The sequence below is a fragment of the Lampetra planeri genome, chromosome 15, assembly GCF_965212315.1.
Source record: "Lampetra planeri chromosome 15, kcLamPlan1.2.h2, whole genome shotgun sequence".
In the NCBI taxonomy this organism is placed as follows: Eukaryota; Metazoa; Chordata; class Hyperoartia; order Petromyzontiformes; family Petromyzontidae; genus Lampetra; species Lampetra planeri.
The window spans coordinates 10,616,782-10,636,322 of NC_136121.1; the positions used below are offsets into that span (position 1 = coordinate 10,616,782).

The following is a 19,541-nucleotide window of genomic DNA, read 5'->3' on the forward strand; positions in this document are numbered from 1 at the left end:
ATGTCGCACAATTTGTTTTTGTTTGTTAAATCCGAGGTCCGCGATGCGCCAGAGTGCAGGCCGGTGCACGGGGGCCCTGGGGGTGGAGGGCGGGGAACCACTCACATGCAAGCCGCCTGTCCTCCCCGGACACCACTGCCATCACCACCACCACTGCCATCACCACCACCACCACTGCCATCACCACCACTGCCATCACCACCACTACTACCATTTCCATCACTACCACTGCCATCACTGCCATCACCACCACTGCCATCACCACCACTGCCATCACCACCACCGCCATCACCACCACCGCGATTACCCCCACCACTACCACTGCCATCACCACCACTGCCATCACCACCACTGCCATCACCACCACTGCCATCACCACCACTGCCATCACCACCACTGCCATCACCACCACCGCCATCACCACCACCGCGATTACCACCACCGCGATTACCACCACCGCGATTACCACCACCACTATCACTGCCATCACCACTGCAATTGCCATCACCACCACTACTACCATCACCACCACTACTACCGTCACCACCAACCACCATCACCACTCCCAACACAACTACCATGACCACCATCGCTACAACCACCATCACTACCACTGCCACTGAATTGTACTTCAGCCCCACCATAACAGCAATAACAAAAGCAGGAGCTCACAGTCATGCCGACATCCTCATTCCCTCAGTCTTTCCTGAGCTGTGTGCCATGTTGTGTCTTGCACCTCCCCTCCCCGTTCCGCTCCCCCCGTCTTTCCCTCCGCAGTCCTCACTCCCGTCTAGGCCTGGCTGTGTGGATGGTCTCGAGGTATTTTCTGATGCAACGGTCACTATTGAGTGAAAAATGGAACAACAAAAAGTTCTAATCCGACACACGGCCTACACGCTGCAGCTTTCTCCCTCCTCTCTCTCCGCTTTGGCCACTGCTTTCAATCGCACCGATCCTTGTGGCCCCGTTTGGAGTCGATTGCTTGCTCACACACTGCTGGCTCTAGAGAGCCCCTTTCCAAATGTGTTTTTTATTTGCTTCTCTTACCACCGTTGGCAGAACGTCTCTGAAAATGTTGGGAGTACCCATAACTTTACCCCACTATGGCAGGCCTGCCGATCGATTAACCGTGTGTGCCGCGTCGGACAGAGGCGTGTGCGAATTTGAGAAACTTTGCACCGGTTATTTCAACTGCCACGCCGGGAGATGGAATCGAACCGCGAACTGTTGTTTACGAGTCCAGTAGCGTGCTGCTGACCGTTACACCACAGCAGCATTGCTGGAATATTTGGTGAAAGATCTGACAAAGAGAACAATGGTATCTCACACAGTAAATTTATCCAGAACCCAGTTGCATTTAATGTTTTTAAATTCGCATGCTTGGTGATTTCTTTTTTTTAGCGATGAGCCAAACGACTATAATTATTATTGTTTTTGTAACAAAAAAAATCACCGGTAAACCCGAACCTTCAATTTTAATCACACGTTGCCAAGTTACTGACTCCGGGCGGAGGATAAAAAGGTCGTCGCTAGAAATCGTTTTCCGTTCTTCTGAATAGATTGGCGTGACCTTTGTCACTGCCCTGCTTTTTCCTTATTCAAGTGAACATGACTAATCCACAACAGGGCCAGCTTCTGCTCTACAGCCCCCATGTCGACCGTGCTGGCCACAGAATCGGAACAATTTCGCAGCCAGCCCGGTATAATTTAGTCCACCGCAGGTAATCACGCGCGACCCCAGAGAGAGCAGGACCCTGACCTCTTTGGCTCTTAACCGTCACCTCAAAAATGCAACGTTGTGCCGGCAAAATTTGATGTCATGTGATTTTAATTATATCCTTTTTACGAAAACCCTATTTTGTAAGACATACCATTTTCACCTTCGCCAGATTTAAAATAAAGTAACGTTTCAATCGAGACTCATTTGGTTCGAACGTTGAATGGGATTATTCGTAATTTTTTTTGACCAACACCGGAAGCCTAATTGCGCCCCGTGAAACGGAATGGACGTTTTAAATGTCGCTTGCGATATTGGGCCACAAGATTTCCGCGTCCTCGGCCATGTTTTGGTTTTGTTGCCGAGCTGCGTTTTTCCACAAGCCGTTGCACGAGACAGTCACAGGTTGCGTGGTTACCTCCTTGAATAACATGGCAGACGCCTGGGCTTCGTCGAACGTGCGATTGAGATTCGCTGCACAACCGAAAGGCATTTAGTGAGGCACCGATGGGGCTTAAGTGCCACATCTTCTAATAGGACATCCGTGGCACCGCCAGGAGGGGCCTCACAGTCACGAGGTGTTAACTACCTCGCCTGGTATGCAGGAGGTCGTGGGAAGCTCGTGGGTTCGATCCCGATCCTTACGCCTGCATATTTTGAGTTTGCATACTCTCCCCGTGGTCGTGTGGATTTTTTGTCGGGTCCTCCGGTTTTTTCCCTCCACATTCGGAAGCACGCGTTTAGACTAGTTGGCTGCTCTAGATTTCCGCGTGATAAGCCACTTGGTTGAGCTGCCGTTCGTGGCCAGGTCACTTCTAAAAAAGAGCTACATAGCTCGGTGGGCCTTACCCGGTAAAATAAAAAATAGTTTATTGTTGTAATTTTTAGTTTACATCTAGCTTACAGTTTTTATTTCACATTAACATGACGTGACTAATGGTTACAAATTGCGTGACTCGCCAAAGAACGTTTCGCCAATGAGCGACCGACTACTACACATGCGAGGCAGCAGCGTGGAGACACGGGGGGCAGAGAGAGAGAGGGTGCGAGACTTCGCCATGTTTCCCACAGCCCAACGTGGCGCTCTTTCGGTGACGGCGCCGTGGCGCTGGAGGGGGCGAGGGCCGGGGGTGCGTTTCTGCGGGTGCCAGCGTGTGACACGCACGAGCGAGTATTTTTTTTCCCCCTTCAAAACATTGTCAAAGAACTGCAGATGCGCGCACGCTACGGTGCGCATGAGGGCGTTTGGGTTTGAGGCGAACCCAGCGCGCCGAGGTATGTCATGTTCCCGCCCGCTGCCGCAGACGCGACGAGCGGGATTCACGCGGCCTTAGTTCCGGAAATTCCGTGCGAGAGTGAGGATAGGTGAGACAGGATCGCTGCTCGTGATGGGTTGAGGGGGGGGGTGGGTGCCAACAGTTATGGTTGGGGGTTGTCACCTGTCCTGGTTTGCCCAGGAATTCTCTCATTTTGAAGTGGCATTCTGGGTAAACGTGTAAGTCTCTCAAAATCACGAATAGCCCTGGATTGTCAGTTACATTAGAATAATATCCTGCTCAAGACAACACGTTTACATGCAACTTAATTGTTCCCACGTTAAGTGTTGGGGTTTTTTTTTTTTACCGAGCCTGGCGATTGTGGTGGCGTGGTGAGTTTAAACGGCCTTAGCCCTCGGGGCAAGGTTGCAGCGGCTAATTTTTTAGCAATTCGCAGCGAACTTGAGAGAGAGAGAGAGAGAAGCCGAGGCCGCTCGTGTCAAAAATGAGATCGCCAAGCCCAGAGCGCGTTCACCGCGGGTCGAACGGGGCCAGGGAGGTCACGGCATAGGCCCCCACCACACTGTTTATTACTGCACGACTTGGCTCGTGTAGTGACACGAAAATTACACATTATTGGACGAGGGCGATACTCCCGTCGCAGCAGCGGGCGCCCGCTTGCCAACTCGCTTTGTGCTTCGCCCGGATCGCTCCATCTCAGCGGCATTTGTTGTAATTTTAATCCGCTGCAATTTAACAACGCGGCTGGGCTTGGCCCTTTCGTTAGTTTTTCGCGGATGCCTGTCGAGGTTGTGAATGCGTCCACGTGGGCGTTTGCTTTGCGAGCGTCCAAATCGGGCCAGGGCATCTCTCGTGGTGTGCCGATTTCCCATCGCGTCTGTCTGCAAGTGCAGACTGCTCCCAACGACGTGAAAGTATTTAGTCGGAACCTTGGCCCAAGGGGAGAGCCGTATCAGAGGGCTTCCCATTAATAAAAATGTCTCGTTGATTCCATCGAGTGGTGTCCGTGTCAGATGAACAAATCCACACGTTTCGTGGGGTGTGAGGCAACCTTTCCTTTCGTAATGACATCAGAAATGTATACGCGGTACACAAATGATGTATTTCAGTCATAAATGAAAATATTTTCATCTCGTTCAAGAACATTCTTTTGATCCAGGATTATTTGAATACAAGTATTGTTCTTATGGAAAAAAACATTTTTTTTCGTGTGTTTGTTCTTAAGAGTGTAGAAACAGAGAACACGTTTACTGATACACTTGTTGTTTCTATCCATTACCAATCAAATTTATGTTTTTTTTATTGTCAAAAGTATTCATGTGTGGCTCCCTGCCAGCCTCAGTAGGGGCCTTGCTAATGCGTGTTTATATTTCGAGACGACATGTTGTCCCAGCCTGATCTATTAGGCGAGAGCAGTTTACAGCCTAATGAGGCCTGCGTTTGTTGTGTTTCTCGTTGTGCTCTCTTGCGTAGTAGCTCGCACCTCCTGTTTCTACTGGATGTGCAAGGCCCAAAGAAGCAAGTGCTAAGGAGGTTGAGGGAAAGATTTAAAGGAGTCCATGGCGTGGCCAGTCAAAGGAGATGGTCAGACAAGGGGATGTTGATGTTAAGGGCGTACGATGTTTCCGTAATCATGAAGTCCATCGCTTGTTCGCTTGCATTTGACCATTTAAGCAGTGGACCGCACACATGGCGTCAAGTTTTTTCCGAAAGCCGGGGGGAAAAAATATCTTTAATTTTAGATGGTCCTGGTATTGTTGTGGCAAAGAAAACCCTCAACTCGACGGCTGATATAAACAGCATTCATAACCGGCTTTAATGTTCTTGAGTGGCTAATACAACTGTCTGTTGACTATCTGCGTCAAGCGAGGCTTTTCCTCTCTGCTTTAATTTGTAACTTGAGCTTATAAATGTCAGGTCATGGGTTTTTTTTCACGAGGGTGTGTGTGTTAGTTTTGCAATATCTACGCTTGTAAAGTATTTGCGATCACATTCGCCCGTGGCTGGTAGCATTCCGTATACAGTCGCGCTCGTTTCTACCGTACGGTTTTGCGTCATTTTATTTATACGTACGGCGCGAAAGAAGTTCTACTTACGTGCAAAATGCGGGCAGCGATATTCGGGTGCACGTTTCAAACCCGTTAACGGTGGTGGCTAATCATTAGTGTAACAATGAAGTGGATTTTATTTTTACCCGGGCATCCTATGTCGACCAATTAGCATCTGTGTAGTGCAAACAATTTTTGCCACCCCTTCCCTAACGGTGGGGGGGGGGGTGAGAAATTCTCACGAAATAAGTTTGTGGCGACGCTACATTCATTACCACGTGTGTGGCAACCTGCTTACTTTCTCCGCCAACAAGATGTATTATTTTTAAATACCATACATAATTGCCTTCAACGTGACACCCCCCCCCCCACCCCCTCTGTACCTGTGTTAGGAGGGCGATTTAGAAATCTTCAACTGAGCTTGCCTGATTTGTGGAGCCGCTCTTGGTGTACGTGTTGGGAGTTCTAAATATAGATCAATTAATCGCTCTTCTTCTTTTGTATGGCTGATGCAGATGCAGAGCAATAATTTCTATCAATTATGAAGATCGTGATATGTGGACATTTAATTTGCGTGTTTCCAAAGTGATGTGTTTTTTTTATTCGTTTATACTGTAAGCAATGGGTTTACATCACCCCAGTAGCCGCTAGAGGCGCTACCATTCACCGCAGTGTGTTAAAACGATCCTTGGATGGAATTGGGAGCCTACATTGGGAATTGGTGGGTAACCAGCACCACGCCCGAACGCCGTTGTCGCCCTAGGAGCGATGTTCACACTTTACACCGGCTACGCATTTGAGGCTGAGTGGACCTAGTGGAGGCAAACGACTATTTCAGATAATCGTCACTGGTGTTGGCTGTGAGCGGGAATCGAACTCGGGTGAACCGCTCCCCTACCATAATAATAATGATGCACATACCAACCACATAAGATTTTTTTCGGGTTCATAAGAAGATGGCAACACTTGAGTGTTGATTACTCGTGTGCTTGAGTAATCAACACGTGAGTACAGCGTGGGAACTGCTATCCCAGGTGCGGTGGTTTGCATGTAGTATGTATGTTGAACTTCTTTCGCACCGTACGTAGCCAGCCGTGCTAATCGGCAGTTGTCCAGTGGCTTTTTCTTTGCCTTCGGGGGAAGAAACACCCCTCAATGTCCATAAATTGTCCCACAGAAGCTACTCCCTTTGTGTCGACACCTTTCCGCGTCAACGCCTCTCGCTTTGCCGTGGCTTTACCGCACCGTGACACATCGCACCCATCCATCCCTCTCCCCCTGACCACTGAGCTGTTCAAGTCAGCCCCTCTGTGCATCCACCCACCACACTAACCGCACACTCTCATCTAAACATCCCTCCCCGCCATGCCCCCCACCCCTTCACCTGGCTCTCCACAGGAAAGCACGCGCGATCGCCGACTTCAAATCCGACGACGGTACGGTGCTGGACTTCAGCAAAGGCGACATCTTCCACAACGGTGAGTTGTGTGTGTGTGTGTGACGATTCACCTGCTCCATTGCCCTCAGGACCCCGTGATTATCCTTTTTTGGATTTCACTTACAAATCACTCTGTTGGGAATTACACAGCAGAAGCAGCATTCATTGCCCCACCCCCGCCCCCGCCGGAAGACTAATGCCCACTTGCACGCCAGGTGTTGAGTCACCTTTCTTCCGCACGGACAGCTTCCGCTGGGGGTGCCCTTCGAATTGTTTCAGATGAGAATTGACGCACGCTCACTTCCCCGGTGTGCAAAGGGTGCTCGTGCCCCCAAGCAATAAATAAATAATAGCAGGCGGTGCATGTATGATGATAATAATGACTATATTTCCATATTATTATAATAATTATAATATTATTTTAAAAATTACCATTTCTCCCCCGACTGTGCCCCACCCTCCATCGCACTGCGCTCCCTCCCTCCCTGCCTGCCTCGCAGCCCCTGAGCCTCGCTGAGCCTGGGGCTGGCTCGGGTTGGCCTCGGCCTGCAGCTGAGGCTGCTTCCTCCTCAGGGCGTTCAGTTGGCGCCCCCTAATTTAGTCAGAGCCCCCCCAGATGAGGATGGAACACGCCGCTGTCTCGCGCTTTGTTGCCCGCAGCATCTGCGACTGCCGAGTGGAAGTGCGGCTTGCGCGCCTGTGCGTGTGTGCGTGTGGCACAGTGGCGGTGCTTTTTTTTACGCAGCGCACCAGGTACTCATTTGAGGCTGAGTCGAGCTAAGGGAGGCCCAGGACCGGTTCAGATAATTGCACCAGGTACTCATTTGAGGCTGAGTCGAGCTAAGGGAGGTCCAGGACCGGTTCAGATAATCACCCACTGGTGTTGGCCGTGAGCGGGAATCGGGTTTGTAGCAAAGCGCGTTAACCACTACGCTACCACTCCCCTACATCGCCACCGGGGAGACAAAGCCGGTCGGGTGTGGTGCTGGCCACCCAACCCCCTCGTGTGCCGTGCAGGCCTTCATAGGTGCTCGCTAAACAGTACTTGCCCCAGCAGTCTGTTGAGGCTATACAGCGGGGGGGGGGGGGTGTCTTTGTGTCACAGTGGAAGCGTGGCCCGTTTTCTCTGAGTGACATGAGTCATGGTGGGTGGCACCACCAGAGGCACGCGATCCCTGCTACTGCATGGTGTGTTGTGTAATGTGTGCGGGAGGAGGTGGGTAGGGCTCCTTCCCATTCCCCAGAGGGCCACTGCAGCCAGTGTTGACGTTCTCTTCCGTGCAGAGAGCTTTTTATTTTGATTGATGTCTTGCCCAGAATTGTGCAGCTGAGGGCCAGGAAAAAGGGGATTTAGCAACACGTGAATTGTGCGCTTTGGAGGCGGGGCGGCACTTGCAGTCTGTGTGTCTGTACTCGCAAAGCGTGCCGCTAATAGGCTGGTGCAGCCGCAAGCCGCTTTCACCAGACGCTATTCATTTTCCACGCTTTGGTTTTTTGAGCCCCGGCTTGTTTTGTAAAGGTTTCCACGCAGCATTTCCGCGCGGTGTCACCGTGACCCGTTCGCCCCTCCCCCCACCCACCGCATCGCAAAAAAATCGAGTTCCCTTCCCCCACCCCGGGCACATTCACCCCCCGGCGAACGCTTTGGAGTCGATGCGGCACTGAGGAGGAAGGAAACCACAGGAACACAACAACTACAACAACAAAGACGACGTTTGCACGCTTACGCCTTCGACTGGGGCGTAAAAATCTTGCCCGTGGAATTGGTCAGCCGAGAAGCGCTGTCAAGAACGGCGCAAAGGCCCCGTGAGCAGCGAGGTCGATTCCAATCCGCCCTGGCAACGGCGACGAGGCCTTTTGTGTTGGCAGAAGGTCTCGCGCCCGCCTGTGCATCATCATCATCATCCTCGTCATCCTCCTCATCGTCATCTTCCTCATCGCCCCGCACGTTTCCAGCGCGGGTGTTGTCCCGGTGTCACCCCGGCGACGCGAGTTCTTGTCGATACACTCTCTGGCAGTTTCTGCACCGGCTGACTGCCCCCCCCCCCGGTGGATTTTTCCCTGGTCGCTGTGCCCCCCAATCACCGGGGGGCTGCGAGGCGTTCTCAGCTCCAGCTTGATTCCAGCGTTTGTTAGCAGAGTAGAAGGTAAATGTGCCAGCCCTGCGAATTTCCTTTTCACGTCACTGCCGGCAGAGGGGCCTCCACTAAAGGGGGAGAGTTCCTGGAGAGCGCCCCTCTCAAGGAAACTCTCGAGGGTGTTTTGGCCTACTCTTCCACGCTGGTCAAATATATTGGAAGAGGCGTGAATACGCACAGTCTGCTCCGCCACGCGCGACTGCTACCGACCGACTAACTGCGGTGGTGTAATCACGTATACTGCACGGTGCACAGAGACCGGTAGATTTAAGAAACCTTCCAATTCTTCCAACTGACAAGTCTGAAGCTCGAGTTGGCCACTGGGATGCAGGTCCAGCAGCGCGCTGACCATCAACACCACGGGCAGCAGCCGTGAGACGAGCAATGAAGCAGTACTCGTCGTTGTCGTCGTAACTATCGCCCAGATCGATGAAGAACTAGTTTAAAAAAATTTGAGTGAATTTAGATTACGGCCGGCCAAGAGCGCGCAATGAATAAGTAGCGCACGGCTAAAAAAACAAACCAAGCCAAATGTTTCCCAATAAAGAAAATCCTCATTTTTTTATTTCATGAATCCTTCATTTGAAGTGGGTTTTAGTCCTTTGGTCCTGGCACTTTACACAGAGCGTAAATATATAACCGAACATTAAAACAGCCACAAGTGAAATCGGCGAGTCCCACATCAATGTAAATGACGGTATACAGTGAATTTCAATTGGACGTATGCTTTATTGTCTCTTATGTAGGCAACTGCGATTAAATAACTACTGTACCGATGAATCGTTAATTGATTAACATACATTCTTGAAGTTATAATACAGCCATCGAACCGCTTGTAAAATATATTTTTTATTTGTATATGCTGTGCGTGATGGGGTCACGGTGCCTCTGTAAGCCATTCGAGGTGCTATCATTCATTGCACTTAACAAAACTTATTCCATTATGAGCGAGTTTTTTTCACATTTATACGTATAAGAAGCCAAATATCGCTCCGCTTTGTTCGGGGGGGGGGGGGGGGATGTGTAACCCACCACGGTGGCTAGATGTTAACTACCTCGCCTGGTATACAGGAGGGCGTGGGTTCGATCCTGACCCAGACTCCTGTTGTATATTGGGAGTTTGCTTGTCTCTCTTCTTGTGGTCGCGTGGATTTTTCTCCAGGTCCTCCGATTTTTCCTTTCACTTTTAGAATCATAATTGGTTTATAGGACTGTATTTGGCTGCTATAAATTTCCACGCGATAAGCCACTTTGTTGAGCCATCATTTGTGGTAGCCAGGTCGCTTCTGAAAAAGAGCTACATAGCTCAGTGGGCCTTACCTGGTAAAATAAAAATAGTTTATTAGTTTAACTGGTACGGCGGTGGCCGTCTCCGCTCCGCCGCTCTCCCGGCAGCCAACGCCGTGAGCCAGGCCGCTGCCAAGACGAGGGGGGGGGGGGCCGCCCCCGCATCCACGCGATCACGATCTCGCGCTCGCTCTCTCTCGCTCGCCAGCGAACACTCGCCCAACGCCGATGCCACCGCAGGCTGGTTAGGCCGCCGCACCTCGGCGAGCCTTGCCGGCAGAAATGTGCGGCTCTCGACCAAAGCGCGCGGCCGTCGTCCATCGCAGGCTCCAGCTTCGGCAGAAGCGTCTCCCAACTACCGTGCCTCTTGTCAGCGAGAAGAAAAATTTCCACCGGTGGCATGGCTGTGGAGTATGCAGGCTGTGCTGCTGTACTGGGCCTTGCGGGTGGCTCTGGCCCCGGGCTACGAAGAGATGTGGGCGGGAGGGGGAAGCGGACAGGCGGGGGACCCCCGTTTCATTCCGTGTACCATAGCCCGTGCCAAGCATGCCACGCTAACTGGTCTTATGCCAGCCACACACTCATGGTGCTCGTCGCCCTCGCACCTGCTGGCAGATGACTCTTCTACCACGGAGCGTCAACAGCCCCCTTTCCCCATCACCCCCCACCCCACTACTGCCCGCAAGGGGAGATGCCATTGTAGGAAGAAGACTGCCTGTGATGCGCGGGTGCCCAGAGCTGAAATAGAACCCGGGCCAGGCGGATCTGTTGAAATGTTTAAGAGGTCAGAGGGGTCCCCGCAGCTCACGACGACGATCAAGGAGAGCCTCCGAATTGAACGTCATTGCTTGTAAGTCATTTCCCTTTTCTGTCACGGCGCGCACCGCGCATTCCCTGCGGTATCGCGTATGCAGACAGCAGTTCGTGGATCGATTTCATCAGTTGAAATCCGTGTTATCGCACCAGGGTGTCCCCCCAACCCTGCTCCAAGCCGCGCTGAGCAGCCAGCGTGGTGAAGTACGTTCACACAACGTTCCCCCACGACCAAAATGGGAGGCCTTCGTCATCCAGCGGTGGATTGACAGCAGGCCGTAAGTTTTGGTTGTTGATGAAGGCCGGCTTGGGCTGGGCATATCGCCAGAAGGGACGGTGGCTGATGGGCAAGGCTGGTGACCGAGGAGGGAAGACACGTCCCAAGAGTACGCGACCACCGCGGAGATGAAGCAATGAAAGGCGACCCGCGCGCGAAGGCGGTATGGATTGTGGCAATTGCAAAACCCGGGGTGGCGGCAACGACGTGGCGAGCCCTTACATCTAGCAGTGGAGAAGATCGTGGCTGCTGATGACGGGGAGTCGATAACGACGCACAAGAGAACGAATCGATTCGTAAATCGAAACGCGAGCCCGAAATCTCGACTGCTTGCTCGCTCATTGTGTGCAGGGCACGGTGCGCGTGTTTCTTTTGCCACTGAATTATATGCGAGGTTTCTGTGCGTGTGTGTGTGTGTACGTACGTACACAGGTGTAGGGTAGATCCCGGGATTTCTGGTCACATTATTGACCATTAACCGTGCAACGCTTTAACGTGGCCGTGACGCGATTGATCTTCGGAGGAATTTTGTCCATTGACGCACAGCGTGAAGCCCTTAATCCCTCAAAGAAGGATTGCAGCCAATAGCCCCATGATGGCACGTTTAAGGGAATTAGCTACTTGTGGGTGTGGTTCATTGCATTACGCTTCTCTCGTGCAATGATATATATTCATATGAAACGTACAATTTGCTCGCTTTGAAAGAGGCTGATCTTATTTAAAAAAATTATCCCGACAACGTTGACACGCATATGACCTCGACCGCACGTGCGGCGATTGATCTTTTTTAGCGAGCGTTCTGCAAAGCGGCGGTGACATTTGTCCACCTGTTGAGTGTTTTTTTTGCCGCCTTTTGCAGGTGCTTTCTTTGTGGCGGTGATTTTCGTTGTTTTTTATGAACCACGGCAAACATTCCCCTGCCTTTAAGGAAACGGAAGTCACCTCCGGCCCGTGGTGTGGCTGGCAGGCTCGTGGCGGTGTATCCCCCGCGCGCACGCGGACGGCGATTAGACAGAATTGTCACGACTCCAGGTCACGAGTGAATTCGGGAATAGAAATTGTTTTCGTCCCGTGCGTTTTTGTCTGCAACCCGTGTGAGTAAGTGCTCAACTACGTTGTCTTCCTTCGTGTGTTGCCTCGTTTCTATTCTACCCCTCTCTCTCCCTCGCTCTCGTTCTGCCGGTCTCATTGGTATCGTTCCTGCGCATCGTCATAACATGGCGCATTGCGCATGTACGTTGAAATTCTTTCGCATCGTACGTAGCCAACCCGTGCTCATCGGAGGTGCGGAGGGAAGGACAACACATTGTTTACATAGAAGTTTTAGTTTTTTACGCCTTATCATGAGCATAAGAATCGATCTAAAGGGATTGATGGATGCATCAGTAGAATCTTAGGGGTAGCCCCCCTACTCCTGTCCATTTCGTGGTCCATCGAGGGGGCACTTCCACGATTTCGTAGTGCACATATCAGACGCTGCAGGAGATGGTTGGCAATCGCGAGAATAATCATCGAGTGGATTTAACGCCGCGGTACAGAGCGTGTCAACCAATTAGGGCTGCAATGCAGATTAGGAGTCACTTGACCACTTTTACAGACTTGGAAGAAATGCTCAAAGGGGGGCCCCACGCTGGTGTCGGGCGCATTCGGACAACCTCACTTTGCCGTCCACTCTGAGACTGTGGTGGTGCATTTATTGCCACGTGAATGTCGAACCATTGACTTGCTGCTAAAACGAACCGTACGCAGTGACCTTCAAGATGACACCCACCGCCAGCCTCCACGTATCGCAGAATGAATTGTAAATGCCGACTGTGAGGCTGCCTCACATGTAGCACCGCCCAGAGAAGTGCTAAGTAGCGTTGCCACCTCCTTAGCTCCAAGAAACGAACCAAACAAGGACACCCTTGGGAGTAAGAGAGAATTATGTGTGACTGACAAAAACAACCGGACCTGTAACGTTTCATATACTGGGAAGACTTGTATACAGGGTGCTTTAAAAAAAGTGTTAACACTCCTGAGAATTTTCAACAATACCGATACTCCCATATAAGTGTTTAAAAACAATTTGAAGAACCCTGTATTTCCTATGGACACAACCGATGAGCACGGTTGGCTACGCACGGCGCGAAAGAAGTTCAACACACACACAGTACATACGGACAGCTGTCCCAAAAAGAGGTGTCCGTCCTCCTGGCAAAGCCAGGAAGAGAGGTGGAAACCCTCGTGCCAGGCGTGCTTGCCAGGCGTGCGTGCGTGCCAGGCGTGCGTGCGTGTGCACCTCTCTCACGGTGACGTGTTGTGCCTCCCCGCAGTTCAACCGGCGACGGACGGGTGGCTGAAGGGCAGCCTCAACGGCAAGAACGGACTCATTCCCGAGCAAATGCTGCAGATGCTGTGAACCCGAGGCCTGCCATCGGGGTGCCCGGGTGACACGGCAAGCGATGGGGGGGCGAGGGCAAGGACGGGCAGAGGGAGGGCGGCCGCGGGTTGCATTATGGGTAAATCCTCGCTCTTAACAGCTATCCGACGTGCGCGTGCGCTCGGGTCGCACCGCGTCGTTGTTCAGCACGATGTCCGACGTTTCCCTCCGCGTGCTGCGAGCTTCTTCAGGAACTGAATTTCGTGAAGAAGCTCTCGGCGCATGGAGCAAACGACAACGGCAAACTGTTGCGGTCGTATACACCTCGCTTTACCCCCTGTCGCAAGCCGACGTCGTTCGCAAGGCAATTCAAAGGGACTTCAGATTTATTGCAGTTGCGTTGTAGCCAATGATCAAGTGCATTTTTGGGGATTTTTTATTTTTTACTTACAGTCTTTGTTTAGACGCGCGTTTCATTTTGCTGTTACAATGATTGAGGCCGTTTCTCGATGTTTTTATAATCCTGCAAATGTCTGTGGGCTTTCCTTCCCCGACCGCTTTACAGGGAACGCATATTGCTCCTCATTGCTGACCCGGGCTGCAGGAAGGTTACGGGAGGCCCTGGATAAATGCCAGGATGAGGCCTCCCTTCTGAGGCCCTCCCTGGGCCCTTTCTAAGGCCTCCTCAGATCTGAGGCCCGGAGCAAACTGCCCCACTTGCCCCGCTCCCCTCTATGGCCTTGGGTCCTGACTACCCACAGCCTGACCAGCAGGCTTACAATGATTTCCGCCCCCCGCCCCATATCAGCAATTCAATGAATTGTCACAATTCAGTTTTATTCGTATTGTTTCGTGTTTTTCTTGTCTCGTTTTGCAGACTTTCGTCCGACTTCCGTCAGCCTAAGGGCAACATTACCGTATCGTTTACGTGTAATGAGCCGACCCGCTTGCAGATAATCGAGTCTCCCAATGCGCGACTCCGCTTGCTCACCCCACGACACGATTGTGCAAATCGCTTTAAATTAATCGGCGAGTCGGCGCGCCATGGCCTTGACCGCCACGACTGCCGTCAAAGCCCCGAGGCGCGAAAAGCCCGTCTCGTTCGCACGTTCCAACGGCCGCTTGCCCAGACGACCAGACCCCGGGGCAACTGATGTGATGGCGTGAGAATGGTGAGCATTTATAAAAGCCAACTGCCTTGACATTGGAGTAAAAAGTTACAAATATATAAATGCGCGGCTTTTGCTGTCGGCGTAGCGGTTCCATTGAGCGAAGAAAACAACGAAAAATTCCAGACGTTTCGTGACGTTATTCAAGGACGGGCGAAGTCAACGTTTAGCATTTCGGTAGCGGCGCTCAATGTTATCGTGTTCGTTCACGCAGTCTGCTGTAACCGTGGCCGTGCAGTTGCCTGTGGCCTCGAGTGCTCTATCAAAAGATCGAATATATCTACGAAATGTTATTGTCCATTCCACTTTTTTGTTTACATTTTTCGTTGTTGGCCAATCCCGTTTATATATATATGTATTTGCACATTGTATAATAACCATTACCGCTTTTGTCGCAATATTTTAATACTTTTATTGCTTGCAACAGGTTCCTTTTAATGCTTCGGGGAATTGTTATTCCTGCTGTCGGGATGTTGTAAGGGAATGCCTTAACTGTCAGTGTAATATAGCACGTGTTAGGTGCTTTGAAAGTACAATACGCTCTGTTGCGCGCTTTGTTTCTGTGTCATTAGTGTTGTGTGAGGTCGCGTCAACAGACCCAGTCGGTGAGGCCGGGCCTCTAACCCAAGTGTAGGAAATGACCCTAACAAGCCCTGCTTAATAGGTCTTACCAATCCCATGCACCGGAATGTGCCGATAAAATCGCCCGGAATGTGCCGGATCTCGTAAGCTAAGCAGAATCGAGCCTGGACAGCGCTTGGAAGGGCGACTGCCGTGCACGCCAAGTTGCTACGGGCTGCTGCGGCACTCCGTAGTGGGCACCAGAAGGCCAGTGCAGCAAAATCGAGTGTTTTGCTGTACAGTACTTCTACGCTCCCCGTCTATGCTCCCCCTTCGCCAACCCACGCTGGCTTGCTTGGTGAAGCGTGACTTAGACGGCGTGGGGAGAGTGCCTCATCCAACAGCGGCACACCTTGTCACAGTCCCTTGGAGATGCAGACTGCATTGTCGGCCGCCTTCGTGTGTTCTCCCATTGCTGTCGGAGCTCAAGTGGTGGGGTCCCAAGTGTTATGCGGGTTCAACGGACTCCCAAATTCGGCCAAGAAGTCTTCCCGTTGAAATAAAATATTTGACCGCAAACTCAAATGTTGCACGCACGCACGCATGTCGAGAACGTCTTTGGCGTCGCAGTTCTAAATAAACGGGGTCACGTGATGATCCCAGTAACTGCCGAGGGGCATGACTCCAAGTGACCCCCTCTCCCCAATCTACTCCCCCTTCTGGCAGGGCCCTGTTTGCCACTCGGGGCAGTCAGGACCAATTCCACATGCACTCCGGTGGTTTACGATCGTTGCCCTCTGAAGCTGTCGGCTAGCAACGTGGACGTCGAGCTTGCTGCCCGATTCATATCCGTGCAAAAAGGGTGTTGGGAAGATGCAAAGGAACGCCTGCAAGCTTACGTTGTCTCTCGTGTTTCAAATCATTGGCGGTGTGCGTGTGTGCGCATGTATGTGGCCATGTACATGGTCTCAGTACGCAAATAGTACTCCAATCTATGATTTGGAACCGAATAACAGGAAGTGTTGAGGCAAAGCAAGCACGTGACCAGGCTGGGTTTGGGCCAAGGTTTCTCTCCCGATCGATCAGACACTATCAATCAGATTCTATCAATCAGATACTATCAATCAGATACTATCAATCGGATGCTCGAAAAATTAATTAAGAAAATGCAAAGCAGAAGTGGAGTCGGGCAAAGCAGGTAATTCTCTCAGCAAGGCTCACCACAGCAGATTTTACATTTATTTTCCAACAATTGGACCAGAGACATCAATCCACGAGCACAGGTGGAGGTGTCAACCATCTCGGATTCGATGACGACGTCGTCACTGTAACAACCGATGAGACGGAACCGCAAGTAATGAATGAAGAACAACAAGAAGTTACAACGTGGGGCTGGAGATGGTAATAAATACGGGCAAAAGGGAAAGTTACGGCCAGTCGCTTGTCGCAAGCTGAACAAATAGAACATCTTCGGAGGGACACAACAATACGGCAAGATATGTATCACTTTTGGCGGTGGGATCAATATCAAAATGACGAGAGCAGGTTGGAGTGCTTTTGGGAAAACTGAACTTGCTTCATCAAAAGCAACACAACCGATGTGCCGATTGCAGAAACTATTTAATCGGTAAGATATTCGTCTGCCATCACGGCACGGATCACAAACGTGGTCATTGACAAAGGAAGTGGAACGAAAGCTGAAAATTATCCAAAGACGCACGGGAGGGGTCACGCGTGCTTGCATTTGCATTCGGAGAAAGAGGGACGCGCGATTCGGAGAACATCTACAAGTTGTACGTACGTTGACAACACAAGCGTGCTCATCCGAGGTGCTGGCGGGCGGGCGGGGGAGTTTTTTCCTTGAGAGTCAAAATAATATTTTAATAATATTGACTCTTTAGACAAATCAGTGGGGCTAGGGAAGGACGCCGTCGCTCGAAGCGACGACGGTCGATGGGTCGAGACTCACGAGGGAGCGGCAGCTAAAGGCGCGGAACGCGCCCCAGGAGCCATCAAGTGCGTCGTGAAGCCGCAAGTCGACGGGGAAAGGCTTCATCCAGCGGTGGATAGAGCTCGGCCCGATGGTGTTAAGGGGGGGTGAGTCAGGCTTGTTGGGGGTCATTGTCTTGTAAGTGTATCGCATTCCTGATTTGTCATCGCTGGTACTGCAAGCACGGTACGAGCGTTCTTAGCTGAACAACTGCTGGTGGTGCATTGCATCGTCGTCAAACGAGCCGGCGGGCTCTCTAGCGGCCCATTATATGCATCTCAGCCCAAAGAAGTTACATTTGATGTTGAACTAAATACATGCGTTACGTATATTTATTGTCTGTACTTGCATTGCCTTAAAAAAAAACTCACATTTGCCGATCTTGCTTTTATTCCCAGCCCAGGATGTCTGCCTGCCCAATTGGTACGTGCCTAGATGTCGCTTGCTCCAGAATTTTCGGAATCTGGGCCACAATGCGTAGCGCAAAACAATCACGCGTACAAACTGTGATGCGGAACCGGGGTCCGGTGGCAAGAGCGGGGAGGGGTTTGGTTCTTTTGTTCTTCGTTCGTTTGTTCACGTTGCCAACTTGACATTTTTTTTCTTTCTTTCTTGCCGAGACGATTTTTTTTTTTGCCGTCGACCTGAACGGGCCTGGCCACCACCTCTACCACCGCGCACGTGCGTGCCCGCCCGCTCACGTGCCCGCGCGCGCGCGTTCTCGGTGGCATCGTCACAAAGTTTTGCTCGAGTGGAGGACGCTGCCTACCGCGGTGCATCGTGTGGGGTCTTGTCCAAGTTTCCCAACGCGCGTTCGTTTACTCGTTTCACCGCTCACGTCAAAGTATCGGCAGAACCCCGTTGATGTCTCTGCACGTCAAACCCCACGGTGCTTTAGTCCATCGGACTGCGGTCTTGGCTTGCCAAAAACGACAACATCCATCTCGATTTGTCTCGGCATGCTGGCTGTGCTGATGAGACTCGCAGGGCGTGAATCTGCTCCAGAGTCCGTCAGGCTTGTCGAGCAAATGATTCGGGTTGACAGGAGTCAGCAGTTGGCCAATATTATCCAGCAGCGCGTTCTTTTCTTTTGAGTGTCAACATTCAGGGTGTCGTCAGCAGAGTCCGACCTGCCGAACAGATACCCATCCTTGAGGTCAACTCGTGGAGCAAAATCGCCGTCGCTGCAGGGAGGGGAAAATTACATTTGGGTGTAAGCCGCTCCCCACGTGTTGCTGTCCGCCGCATCAATCGCCGACTCGGGAGCAGAGGTCGCAACCGGTAGGCCGTGAGTCACCGGTGAGTAACCGTTTGTCACTCATTTCCGGTAGGGTACGAGTACGGGTAGGGGATGGCTACCCATACCCGGCCGGGTACGGGTACCCATTTGCGACCCTGGTGCGGCCGGGTACGGGTAAGGAATCAAAACCCGTTTGCGACCTCTGCTCGGGAGTGACGTTGTTGAGCCGTGGGTCACACGGTGACGCCGCGTCCGAGGGGAGACGAGCAAGTTTTGCACATTTCGCTCCAACCAGGTGGCTCGGTTCGTCACGCGGGGGCATCTTGCACGATGTCGCTTGATGTTGCTCGTAAATTACAAAATATATATACACAAAAATAAACCTGACAACAAGAACAAAAAATGAATCGCAAGTTTCACCGATAATTTTTGGAGGAGCGTTGAAAGGCGTGCGAACTGCGGAAAGAAATCTGCGAGCAGTCTGTCGAAGAGACCGGTGAAGGAATTCATACTGGTAGGAACCTCCTGGTTACACCAGCCCACAGGGGATTATTGTGTCCGTCCGTCGTGCAGGGAGGGGCTGGGTGGGGAGGGAGGGGCTGGGAGGGGCTGGGTGGGGAGGGGCTGGGTGGGGAGGGGCTGGTCACCCCGTGGTGCCCTTATAAAACTCAACGTTTAACCTACTCACGCCGGCTTGTGCCCGCCCTCACAGTCGGGCATATATGCTGAATACACCACGCCGCCGTTGACCCTGGCCATTGACCGAGCAACCCAACGTTCCTACCAGCTCCCTCCGCAGGAATGTGTTAAATAACGGGGGAGGGGGGGGACGAGGTCACCGCTGCTGTTGTTTTTAAAGCAAGGGAAGTCGGGGGGAGGGGGCAGGGAGTGGAAATGGGCAGCACAACGAGAGACAAAGCGAACGACGGAGTAAAGACCGTGAGGAGGAGGAGGTGGGGGGGCAGAGATGCAGAGGGAACACTGCGGGAAGAGATGGCGGTCGGGCGACGTCACGGAGTTTGTGCTCCACCGATGCGGCAGGAGCAGCTCGGGGCAAGGAATGAATGGAAAAGAATGAAAGAGGCCTCGGCAGTTCTCGCTGCTGTGTTCATCTCACCTGATGACGATTGCTTGTGTTGCGATCGAAACGTCGTGATCTATTGATTTTCTACCTACGTGACTTTACCGAAAGAACCAAAGAGTCTTAGTAGTAGTAGGTTTTGA

The 19,541-nt window shown here is 51.8% G+C and overlaps 1 protein-coding gene across 5 annotated transcripts in view; it reads left to right on the forward strand.

Annotated features, from left to right (window-relative positions):
• The window catches only part of LOC144722720 (rho GTPase-activating protein 26-like), a 102,992-nt gene extending 84,268 nt beyond the window's left edge, over nucleotides 1-18,724 (forward strand). For 3 of the 5 annotated variants that reach the window (XM_078601064.1, XM_078601067.1, XM_078601065.1), the window contains 3 exons: nucleotides 778-819; nucleotides 6,441-6,520; nucleotides 13,311-18,724. In XM_078601064.1, the coding sequence (XP_078457190.1) occupies nucleotides 778-819; nucleotides 6,441-6,520; nucleotides 13,311-13,396 (208 nt within the window). In that variant the 3' untranslated portion in view covers nucleotides 13,397-18,724. The remainder of the gene's footprint in view (nucleotides 1-777; nucleotides 820-6,440; nucleotides 6,521-13,310) is intronic. The other 2 variants (XM_078601066.1, XM_078601068.1) reach the window with 1 other exon arrangement.
• Nucleotides 18,725-19,541: the final 817 nt, after the last annotated feature.